Source organism: Penaeus vannamei, chromosome 40, assembly GCF_042767895.1.
Source record: "Penaeus vannamei isolate JL-2024 chromosome 40, ASM4276789v1, whole genome shotgun sequence".
NCBI classification, from domain to species: domain Eukaryota; kingdom Metazoa; phylum Arthropoda; class Malacostraca; order Decapoda; family Penaeidae; genus Penaeus; species Penaeus vannamei.
In genome coordinates, this window is record NC_091588.1 from 18028576 (window position 1) to 18041075 (window position 12500).

At 49.2% G+C, this 12500-nt stretch overlaps 1 protein-coding gene across 4 annotated transcripts in view; it reads left to right on the forward strand.

The window, feature by feature from the left end:
- LOC113820467 (cationic amino acid transporter 4) overlaps positions 1 to 12500 on the forward strand; it is a 70454-nt gene that overhangs the window by 44443 nt on the left and 13511 nt on the right. For all 4 annotated transcript variants that reach the window (XM_070117600.1, XM_027372783.2, XM_070117599.1 and 1 more), the window contains exons 2-5: positions 10228 to 10414; positions 10647 to 10895; positions 11068 to 11774; positions 11993 to 12153. In XM_070117600.1, coding sequence (XP_069973701.1) covers positions 10273 to 10414; positions 10647 to 10895; positions 11068 to 11774; positions 11993 to 12153 — 1259 coding nt within the window. In that variant the 5' untranslated portion in view covers positions 10228 to 10272. The remainder of the gene's footprint in view (positions 1 to 10227; positions 10415 to 10646; positions 10896 to 11067; positions 11775 to 11992; positions 12154 to 12500) is intronic.

Genomic DNA, 12500 nt, shown 5'->3' on the forward strand with positions numbered 1-12500 from the left:
CAATGAACGTAGATATAAGTATAAATGCATCCATGTATGTATATATATATATATATATATATATATATATATATATATATATATATATATGTGTGTGTGTGTGTGTGTGTGTGTGTGTGTGTGTGTGTGTGTGTGTGTGTGTGTGTGTGTGTGTATGTGTCTATCTACCTTCTCCTTTCACTATCTCTCCATTTTCCCTTTATCCCTCTCTCTCCCTATCTCACTACTTCCTTCTCTCTCCTCCTCCTTCTCCCTCCCCAACTCTCTCTCCCCTTCTTCCTCTCCTCCTCCCTCTCCCCCTCTCTCTCCCCCCCTCTCTCTCTCTCTCTCTCTCTCCCCTTCGTCCTCCCTCCCTCGCCCTCATACCAGCACGCGCTGTCTTAAAGAGCGGGTCTCATATTCTTACCAACATATGAGGATGGCATAAAGGCATGGGTTAATCTCCCGTCTCTTAGCTACAAGAAAGGCCACGCCGCTTTTGACAATGGGTAGAGCCTCCGCCGGTCCATTGAAGCTAAGATTGTGGTGGTGGTGGTGGTAGAGGATTAGTGACTAATGGTATAAATTGTTAGAAAAGTTTTTTTTTTTCTTTTTTTTTCCTTTTTTTTTCCTTTCTACCATTCTTTGTACGTTGCGGTTGGTTATCGTCTCCTTGATCTTTTGTCATTATCATCATCACTATTATCAGCGCCTTCACTTCTGTCATCACACTTTTTAGTTATCATTATCATTACTATTATCATCACCACCATCGGGTCCTCTACTGTCATCATCACTATCACAACCGTGATCACCACAACCATGATCATCACCATTAGTAACACCATAATCCCCACCGCCACCATTGCCATCGACATCACCACCAACAATATTGCACGTTATATATATCACGAGCATCATTACTGTTATTATAGGTGGGTCTCCGTCGTTCTTTCTCTTTCTGTCATTATATTTGTCTTTCTCATTCTTTCTCTCTTTCCCTTTCTTTCTTTATATTTCTGCCTTTTTCTTTCTCTCTTTCTCTTTCTCTCTTTCTCGTTTTCTCTTTCTGTTTCTGTTTCTCTCTTTCTGTCTCTCTTTCTCTTTCCCTTTCTCTCCCCCTTTTTCGTTCTCTCTTTCTCTGTCTATATCATCAATCTGACCTCACACCATAACATTTTTGAGACTAAACAATATGTCGACCACCGGAATCACAAGCCTAATAGATGATGTAACAGCTCAGCAAAGAAGCGGCTACAGTGTATGAGTGGGAATGTAACTCCTCATGCTTAAGGAACCGAAAACAGACTCTGCAAGGAACCCTATCCACACACTTCTGGACCTTTGTGTAATTGAGAATTTTCGTGAGCGGAAAAAGCGCGAAAGTCTATATGCATTATCGCCACATATTTTATTCATGATGGCAAATTGTCTGAGATATTAAGGGAATTTGACAGTTTTGCCTGTGATAATTGATGGCACAGCTCTTTATAGTTTGATGATGGTGATGGTGTATTTCATAGAAATGTTTAGTAACTGCTGTAACATGTTATGTGATGTGTGATTTGGACGTTTGTTAAAATTGTTTGACTACACGCCCTATGCCTATTCATGATATGCATTTTGTGTTTATAATGAATAAACTTGTCAAAGGCAAGTCTCCATCCCCCTTTCTCTTTTCTTTTCTCCTACCCTCTCTTTCCCTCTTTCCCTCTCTTACCCCTCCTTCTCTCCCTCATGCTCTCCATCCCTCCTACCAACTTTCCTACCCTCCTTCGTAGCCTCCCTCCTTCCATCCTTCCCTCCTAACCTCCCTCCAACCCATCATTCCCCTTCCCTCCCTCCTACCCATCCTTCCCCATCCCTCCCTCCTACCCATCCTTCCCCATCCCTCTCTCCTACCCATCCTTCCCCTTCCCTCCCCCTCCCTCCCCCGCCACCCCAATGCACATCGACCCCCTTCCCTTTTCACATCAAAGCCGGACACATCAATGTAGTCTCGGCCTCCCGTTTTTCGTCTTTGCCGGAGCGCCGACAGGCACGGGCGAAACGGGGCCAATTAGGAAGCCACAGGAGCGAAAGGCTTAACTATTTGCGGCGGGTTTAGTTTTAGGGGGGGGGCGGGGCGGGGGGCTGCTGTAGGCGTGGTTTTGCTGCTTATTTTATTATTTTATGACACCCGCGCACACATATATGCACTCAACTGAAAATTCACGAGACTGACAAGAGAAGAACGGTGAGATTTATCCCATTTTCCCCCAAAATTCTTCCCGTGCTCCGTCTTCCTCCCCTCTTCTCGTCGTGTCCGATTTAATTAAGAATTCGATTCATCAACGTCAGTCTAATTAAGATCAGTGTCATTTTGCACTCATTCCTTCTTTTTTGTTCCTTATTACCATCATCGTTGTCATTATAGTTGTTGCTGTTGTTAAAAGTTTTGTCATTATTACCTCCGCCAAGGATGTTATGTTTTCGGTAGCGTTGGTTAGTTTGTTTGTTATTTAACAGGATAACTGAAAAAAAAGTTATGAATAGAGTTTTATGATATTTTACCAGAGGTGTGTCTTAGCCTAACTTAGAAGCCATTAAATTTTGGTGATGATGATGATTCGGATCCAAGATCAGTTACAACTAATGCCTTGGCGGTAGGGGTAACTATTATTATTATTGCCTTCATTATCTCCGCCAAGGTTATGTTTATGGACGTCACCTGTGCACTTGAGAAAGAGGTGATTTTAATGTAATTCTTCGAGTATGAATATTTTGATTGCATCGGTGACCCTATTGCCCTGGCGGAGGTATGCGGTCTCTGGGCGCTTCTAGTTTTATTTGACTATGGATAAAAGTCGTGGTATTTCTCTTTCTTCCACCTCCTCCTCCCCCTTCCTCTTTCTCCCCCTTTCCCCTCTTCCTCCCCTTCTTCCTCCTCCTTCTCCTCCTCCTCCCATTCATCATCATTATCATCACCGCCACCATCATCATCACCATCATAATTATAATCATCACCGTCGTTATCATCATCACTATCATCATCATATTATCATCATTGTCATCACCGCCATCATCATATTATCATCATCACCACCACCGCCACCACCATCATCACCACCACCACCATCATCATCATCACCATCATCATGATTATCATCATCACCGTCATCACCACCACCATCATCATCATCATCATCATCATCATCATCATCATCACCAGCTTCATCATCATTATCCTTCCCTCTCTCTTTTCCCCTTCCCTTTTTCACCCCCCCCCCCCCCCGGCCCCGATAACCAAAAGCGAATAAATCCGATTTTGCAAAATAAAGTAATAATCATCATAATGAAATAAAGATTTAGAGAAAGACTGAAAAAAAAATCTCAAATTATCCGTCTTCTTGCGTTAACTGCGTCGTCCATTGAATAAGAATATTATTTTTCTTCCGAGACGCTGAGTTCTGGCACGAAAATAAACTCGGGGTTATTCAACAAAACTTTCTCCGTCTTGCGTTCTTATTGTTATTAATGCTGCCTCTGTTGTAGTCTTCGGTATTGTTGTTTGTCTTGTTGTTGTTGTTGTTGTGTTTATTGTTGTTGCTGTTATTGTTGTTGTTGATGCAGCTGTTGTTATTGTTGCAGTTGCTGTTGTTAGTATTGTTGTTGTGGTTCATTTACTCTTATTATTGTTGCAGATGTTCTTCAGTTGTTCTGGTTGTTGATGCAGCTGCTGTTTTTGTTGCGGTTGTTGTTCAGTTGGTGCTGTTGTTGCAGTTGTTGATATAGCTTTTATTGTTGCAGTTGTTGTTGATGCAGCTGTTATTGAAAGAGTAACGAAAGAACTAGAGCTTAGCACTGAGATTTCCAGCATGAAATGGACACAAGCGAGAATCTGCGTCCATGAAAAGAACCGGGTGAAGTGCGCAGCCTGGCTCCCACGGCGGGAAATCTGGAGTCCGAAGGTTTATCCATCCTTTTATTCCCTCCTCCTCCTCCTCCTCCTCCTCCTCCTCCCACCTTCCTCCCCCTCCTCCTCCAACCTTCCTCCCTCCCCTCCTCTCCTCCTCCTCCTCCTCCTCCTCCTCCTCCCCTTCCCTCTCCCCCGCTCCTTTTCCCACCTTCCTCCCCCTCCTCCTCCAATCTTCCTCCCTCCCCCTCCTCTCCTCCTCCTCCTCCCACCTCCCCCTCTCTCCTCCCCCTCCTCCTCCTCCCCCTCCTCCTCCTCCCCCTCCTCCTCCTCCTCCTCCTCCTCCTCCTCCTCTTCCTCCTCCCCTTCCTCCTCCCCTTCCCTCTCCCCCTCCTCCCTCCCCCTCTCCCCCTCCTCTCCTCCTCCTCCCCCTCCTCCTCCTCCTCCGACCTTCCTCCCTTCTCCTCCCCCTCCTCCTCCTCCGACCATCCTCCCTCTTCCTCCTCCCCTTCCTCCTCCCCTTCCCTCTCCCCCTCCTCCTCCTCCCCCCTCTCCCCCTCCTCCTCCTCCCCCTCCCCCCCTCCTCCTCCTCCCCTCTCTCCCCCTCCTCCTCCCCTTCCCTCTCCCCCGCTCCTTTTCCCATCTTCCCTCCCTCCCCCTCTTCTCCTCCTCCCACCTTCCTCCCCCTCCTCCTCCAAACTTCCTCCCTCCCCCTCCTCCTCCTCCTCCTCCCCTTCCCTCTCCCCCGCTCCTTCTCCCACCTTCCTCCCCCTCCTCCTCCAGTGTTCCTCCCTCCCCCTCCTCTCTCCTCCTCCCACCTTCCTCCCCCTCCTCCTCCAACCTTCCTCCCTCCCCCTCCTCTCCTCCTCCTCCTCCTCCTCCTCCTCCTCCCCTTCCCTCTCCCCGCTTCTTCTCCCACCTTCCTCCCTTCCTCCTCCAATCTTCCTCCCTCCCCCTCCTCTCCTCCTCCCCCTGCCCCTCCTCCTCCTCCTCCTCCTCTTCCTCTTCCTCCTCCCCTTCCCTCTCCCCCTCTTCCTCCTCCTCTCTCTCTCTTCCACCTCCTCCTCCTCTCTCTCCCCCTCCTCCTCCTCCTCTCTCTCTCCCCCTCCTCCTCCTCCTCCTCTTCCTCTTCCTCCTCCCCTTCCCTCTCCCCCTCCTCCTCCTCCTCCCTCTCCCCCTCCTCCTCCTCCTCCTCCCTCTCCCCCTCCTCCTCCTCCTCCCTCTCCCCCTCCTCCTCCTCCTCCCTCTCCCCCTCTCCCCCTCCTCCTCCCACCTTCCTCCTCCCCCTCCCCTTCCTCCTCTTATCTTCCTTCACCCTTCGTAAAAGACTTCCACAGCAAAGTGATTGCGAGAGATTTATCAGGAACGAGAAAAAATAGAGGAAAAAAAGTCTTAAAGGTGAAAGCAAGAAAGCTCCCTAAACGCCATGCAGTGAGTTTAGTCAAGGCTGAATACTAAAGAGGATCCGATGCGCCATTTTTTTTTTTTTTTTTTTTTTTTTTTTTGTTTTTTCGGGCGTCTATATATATTTTTTTTCGAGGCGTCTATATTTTTGTTGTTTTCGAGGCGTCTATAGGTTTTTTTTTTAGATCCGTCTGTAGTTTTTTTTTTCCTGATTCTATATTTTTGTTTCTTTCCTGGCGTCTATATTTTTGTTTTTTTCGAGGCGTCTATATTTTTGTTTTGTTTTTTTCAAGGCGTCTCTATTTTTGTTTGTCGAGGCGTCTATATTTTTGTCCGCTGCGACATCTGTAAATGAAACGATTTTTTTTTTCTTCTTTTTGAGATGAGGTTTGCTTCTTGTTGTATATTTTGTTTCGTTGACATGTATTGTATGCGACTTTGTTTTTTCTAAGGTATTGGCATAGTCATCTTTTTGTCTCATATGCATTATCCGTTACTATTTTGTTTTTCTACACCAAAGTTTCCTAATCTTTTCGTTTCATTTGATTCCACATTTTATCTCATTCACTCTTATCTTGCGTCTTCTCCCCAATTCCTATCCTTTCTTATTCTTCCTACTGGTTCAATTTTTCCCTCACCTGATCATCTCTCTAATATATATATATATATATATATATATATATATATATATATATATATATATATATATATATATATATATATATATATATATACTTTTTTGCCATTTTCTAATATGACTTACTTAACCATGTCTAAAATGTATAGGCCTATTTCTTAATAGTAATTGGGACATGCATCTTCATACATACTTTTAGGATTACAAGGCAAAGAAGAAATTGTCTCTTCTATCAATAAAAAGTATGTGAATGTTGACATGGTTGAATTGAACACAAAACAAATGCATTTCTGGAAAGCGGCGCATTTTCTACACTGCCGAGAATTCACTAATGACCTCAGCTCAGCAACGCAAAACAAATATTCGAAATGTCGCTGAAAACACTCACGCAACCGAATTCTGAAACTGAGTTAGATTTTCGCTAATTTGTAAACCGAATTCTTGTGATTGGTTCGCGTAAAGTGTTCGTGTCTGCACGAGGGATATGTAGGCAGGTTTGAGCGTTCTTTCTCTTTCTTTCTCTCTCTTTCTCTCCATTTTTTCCGCCTCTCACTCTTTCTAGTCTTCTCTCTCTCTCTCTCTCTCTCTCTCTCTCTCTCTCTCTCTCTCTCTCTCTCTCTCTCTCTCTCTCTCTCTCTCTCTCTCTCTCTCTCTCTCTCTCTCTCTCTCTCTCTCTCTCTCTCTCTCTCTCTCTCTCTCGAAACAGGGAAAGGACGGCATTTTTTTAGATACACAGTAAAAGTATTGTTAACTATTCTTTCTCTCGTATTTATAACATTAGGATTTTTAATTAAACATGTTCAAATTACTTTTACACTAATAATCTTTGTTATTTCTATTTCAGGATGACTTGTCTCTAATCTTCCAAAGAAAGATGTGATTTTTATATTTAAGATGAATCTTGGATTTTTAAAAAGACCTTTTACAGTTTGTATCCATGAAAACACATGCACACACACAGACACACGAACACACACACACACACATGCACGTACGCACACACGCACGCACGCACACACAAAGATATTAAACACACACACTGATGTTAAAGGTGATGTATACTTGAATTCTGTTTATTCTTTTACTTCTTCCACTGTTGAAGTGAATTTTCTTCTCCCATTATTACCCTGACAAAAACAACTTAAAAGACAATGTACGGGGCAAGTATATGCGTTTGCGTGTACATGTGTGTGTGTTTGAGAGAGAGAGACAGTCAGACAGACAGACAGACAGACAGAGATGTCATAGCTCCCTCCCTCCCTCTCTCTGTCTCTCTCTATCTATCTCTACGTTCTACTCTACTCTGTTTTCTCTCCCTCCCTCCCTCCCTCCTTCCCTCCCTCTCTCTTCACCTCTCTCTCTCAATATCTCTACTCTATTCTCTTCTCTCTTTTCTCTCTTCCGCTTCCCCTGCTTTGTATTTTCTCTCATCCTCTTCGTCCTTATCCCTCTCATTCCTTCTCTTCTTTGCCCTCTGTTTGCGCTTCCTCTGCTTTGCCTTCCTCATCTCTCCTTCTTCGTTTTCCTCCCTTTCATCTCCTTCTTTGCCCTCTCTCCCCTCTCATCTCTCTCTTCTCTTCCCTCCATCTCCTCTTCCTCTTCTTTGGTCTCTCTCCCCTCTCCTCTTCCATATTGCCCCCTCTCTCCTCTCCCTCTTCTCTTTCCCTCACTCTCCTCTCCTTCTTTGCTCTCTCTCTCCTCCTCTTCCGTTCTTCTCCTCTCCCTCTTCTTTGTCCTCTCTTCTCTTCCCTCCCCCTCCTCTCCCTCTTTGCCCTCTCTTCTCTCCCTCTTTACCCTCTCGCCTCTCTCTCTTCATCCCTTCCTCTCCTCACCTTCTTTGCCCTCCCTCTCCTCTCCCTCTTCTTTACCCTCTCTCCCCTCTTCTCTCTCTCTTCTCTTCCCTCCATCTCCTCTCCCATATTGCCCTCTCTCTCCTTTCCTTTTCCTCTTCTCTTCCCTCCCTCTCCTCTCCTTCTTTGCTCTCTCTCTCTCCTCTCCCTCTTTGCCCTCTCGCCTCTCCCTCTTCTCTTCCCTCCCTCACCTCTCCTTCGTTGCTCTCTCTCTCCTCTCCCTCTTTGCCCTCTCGCCTCTCCCTCTTCTCTTCCCTCCCTCTCCTCTCCTTCTTTGCTCTCTCTCTCCTCTCCCTCTTTGCCCTCTCGCCTCTCCCTCTTCTCTTCCCTCCCTCTCTTCTCCTTCTTTGCTCTCTCTCTCCTCTCCCTCTTTGCCCTCTCGCCTCTCCCTCTTCTCTTCCTTCCCTCTCCTTTCCGTCTTTGCCCTCTCGCCTCCCCCTCTTCTTCCCTTCGTCTCCTCTCCTTCTTTGCCCTCTCTCTCCTCTCCTTTGCCCTCCCTCTCCTCTCCCTCTTTGCTCTGTATCTCCTCTCCCTCTTCTCTTTCCCCCCCCTCTCCTCTCCCTCTTTGCCCTGTATCTCCTCTCCCTCGTCTCTTCTCTCGCTCTCCTCTCCCTCTTTGCCCTGTATCTCCTCTTCCTCTTCTCTTCCCTCCCTCTCCTCTTCCTCTTTGCCCTGTATCTCCTCTCCCTCTTCTCTTCTCTTCCTCTCCTCTCCCTCTTTGCCCTGTATCTCCTCTCCCTCTTCTCTTCCCTCCCTCTCCTCTTCCTCTTTGCCCTGTATCTCCTCTCCCTCTTCTCTTCCCCCCCCCCTCTCCTCTCCCTCTTTGCCCTGTATCTCCTCTCCCTCTTCTCTTCCCTCCCTCTCCTCTTCCTCTTTGCCGCCGCCTCCGGGTCCCTTGAGTTCCTCCCGTGACCGCCTTCGCCCGCGTTCCTCTCATGCAGTCGCTTTGTATATCGATTTATCTCTTTTTTTCTTTTTTCTTTTTTGGTGTGATGGGGGGGAGTGAATTTCATCTGTGACTGTCTTTCGCTCGCTCGCTCTCGCTCTCCCATTTTCAACATTATCTTTTTGTGTGTCTGATTCATTTTCTCTTCCTTTCTCACGTTTACTGTCTCTTTCATTCTCTCGTTCGCTGTCTCTTTCTTTCTCTCGTTCGCTGTCTCTTTCTTTCTCTCGTTCGCTGTCTCTTTCTTTCTCTCGTTTGCTGTCTCTTTCTTTCTCTAGTTCGCTGTCTCTTTATTTCTCTCGTTCACTGTCTCTTTCTTTCTCTCTTTCAGTCTTTTTCTCCATTAATCTATCTTGTTAGCTAGTTAGCTATCTCTAAAACTCTTCTGCTTTCGTACACTTCCTCTCTCTTCCCCTCAATTTCTCCCTTGTTCTTGCTCTCGTTCTCCCTCTTTACTTCCATTTCCATACTCATATCCCTCTCCCTCTTCCTCCCCATCTCCCTCCCCTCCCCTCATCTCCCTGCCTATCTCTCCCCCACCCTCCCCTCTGTTTCTCCCTCTCATTTTCCTTCACCTTCTCCCTCTTCCTTTTCCCTTCCCTTTCCATCTCCCTCACCCTCCCCTCTCCTTCCCCTTCATCCCCTTTTCCCTCACTTTCTCCCTCTTCCTCTTCCCTTCCCTTTCCATCTCCTTCCCCTCCCTCTCCCGCTCCCTTTCCCTCTCCTTATCTTCCCGTCTCTCTCACTCCAACTGTAGAATCTTTTTTATTACTTCTCTGTAACATCAACTTCAGAGAAAGTATCCATAAATAAAGATTTTTGTTATCCTCATTAAATAAACCGCAAAAGACTATCAAACTAGTCATTGTTTTTAATTCGCTGGTTTGTGTGAAACGCAAACAATAGAAACACGATTCGTGGTTTACTGTCGGATGCGCGCCAAGAAAACAAAAGAATAGACGAATGAAATGCGCGCCAAGAAAACAAAAGAATAGACGATTGAAAAAAAAACTTGATAGCTTATACTCCTTGAGAATCTATCGCATTACGGCGTGAGGCTGCGGGGGATCCGTGTGTGATGAGCGAGGAGAGAATCGTAAATATAAGATGCTATATTAAGATATTGTGTGTGTGTGTGTGTGTGTGTGTGTTTGGTGTTTTTTATAGTAGTGTATGCATGTATGTATGTGTAATATATATATATATATATATATATATATATATATATATATACATGTGTGTGTGTGTGTCTGGGTGTTTGTGTGTGTGTGTGTGTGTGTGTGTTTGTGTGTGTGTGTGTGTGTGTGTGTGTGTGTGTGTGTGTGTGTGTGTGTGTGTGTGTGTGTGTGTGTGTGTGTGTGTGTGTGTGTGTGTGCGTGCGTGCGTGCGTGCATGCGCGTCCCGACACGGCCCGGCCTCGCATTCGCGAGCGGCGACGGACTCCCGTCATCCGTGAAGGACTCCTCTCTCTCCTCCAGTGGGCCTCTTCCTGCTCACTTCCTCTCTCTTCCTGCAGGAGTAGTCGGCGTCGCGGCGGAGAGGCGGAGGCGCCCGGGGCAAGATGCCAGGACTGAGGGGCAGGCTGCTGGTGGAGGGGTGGGGGGGCACGTGGCAGAGGATGACCCGGACGAAGCAGGTGGCCACCGACGCCATGGACACGCCGCTCAACCGCTGCCTGTCCACGCTCGACATCACGCTTCTAGGTGAGGCCCCGGCGAGTCGTTTTCCAGTCTGCTGAGCTGTGTGAATGGACATAGGAACGCACGGTGACTAGTCCTATGGTGTGGCTGCGGGTGAAGCGGAGAGTCACGCCGGCTGCAAGGCGTTTGCAAGGTGCACCAGCCCGCACGCGAGGGAGGGCGCCTTTCCATTGTCTGATATTAGGGAATGTCCGTTTCCGTGGGGGAGGAAATTAACATGTCTCCGCCCCGACAGGCATCGGGCACATGGTGGGCGCCGGCATCTACGTGCTGACGGGGACGGTGGCCAAGGACACGGCTGGCCCTGGCATCATCCTCTCCTTCCTGCTGGCCGGCTTCGCCTCGCTGCTCGCCGCCCTCTGCTACGCCGAGTTCGGGGCGCGGGTGCCCAAGGCGGGCTCGGCCTACGTGTACACCTACGTCACCATCGGCGAGTTCTGGGCCTTCGTCATCGGCTGGAACATCGTCCTGGAGCACATGATCGGTGAGGGCGCTCGGGGGCCGGGCGGCCGCGGGGATGGCCGCTGCTTCGCGGCGCCGGACCCGCTGGCGCCGGCCGTGTCCAGGGTGTTGTTGGTTTAGCTTTGCGATAGATGAGCCGCTCGCGTGACATGACTCGAGGCTGACCTTACCGAGCTCCTCCCTTCTCTCCCCAGGCGCGGCGTCCGTGGCCCGGGCGTGGTCGGGCTACATGGACTCGCTGTTCGAGGGCGCGCTGAGCAACGGGACGGTCACGTACATCGGGACGCTGCACGCCGGCCTGCTCGCCCCGTATCCGGACTTCCTGGCCTTCGCCGTCACGCTCGTCTACTGCGGCTTCCTCACCCTGGGCGTCAAGGGCTCGGCCTACTTCAACTCCATCTTCACGCTCATCAACCTGTGCGTGATGGCCTTCGTCATCGTCGCCGGCATGATGTTCGCGGACCTCGAGAACTGGAACACGGATAGGGGCTTCCTGCCCTACGGCGCCTCTGGCGTCGTGGCCGGCGCTGCCACGTGCTTCTACGCCTTCGTCGGCTTCGACAGCATCGCCACGGCCGGCGAGGAGGCCAGGGACCCGGCCAGGTCCATCCCGCAGGCGACCCTGGTGTCCATGAGCGTGGTCACCGTCGGCTACATCATGGTGGGCGCCACCCTCACCCTCATGGTCCCGTACTACACCCTGAACCCCGCCGCCGCCATCCCCGACGCCTTCGCCGCCCACGGCGCCAACTGGGCCAAGTACGTGGTGAGCGTGGGCGCCATCTGCGGCATGACCACCACGCTCTTCGGCTCCCTGTTCAGCCTCCCGCGCTGCGTGTACGCCATGGCCGCCGACGGGCTGCTCTTCTCGTGGCTGGCGCGCGTGTCCGACAAGACCAAGGTGAGCGCGCTGGCCCACGCGGCTGGGGTCGCGGCCCTGGCCTGGCCCTGGCTCTGGCCCTGGGCCTGGGGTCGGGCACGGAAACGCTGTTGCATGAGAGTAAAAGAATATCAGTATTTGAAGTTATGTCCTCCGAAGACCGCAATACACACATGACCTTCACACCTCTCTTCTTCCTTTTTTAACCGCCACTTCTCCCCGCCCTCGCACGGCATCAGGTCCCCGTGATCACCCTGATCCTGTGCGGGTTCCTGTCAGCCCTCATCGCCCTCGTCTTCGACATCGAGAAACTGGTCGAGTTCATGAGCATCGGAACCCTCATGGCCTACACCATCGTCAGCGCCTCCGTCATCATCCTGCGGTACCAGCCGAGCTCCAGGTCAGGCAGCCTCCAGACACCTTGGTCGACCCGCTCTGTAGGGCCGTCCGGTTTAGCAAAGCTGCAGTTGCTACTGTAACACTATTATTATTTTCGTATTCCGGTACTGCTTGTATTATCCTCATCAGATTCGCCAAGAACTGTAGTTAAATATTATCATTGTAGATATAATTATTGCCAAAATTTGATTTCAAGTATCCTTTGTATCGCTGCCGCCATTCCTAGCATTCTCTTGCAATTCATTCGTGCCATTTTCACACCAAAATCACCCCTCCACCCTGGCGCCCCCCTCCCGAGCGTGGCATCGACCACCACCTCGCCTCACGCATGACGCCTCACACCTGACG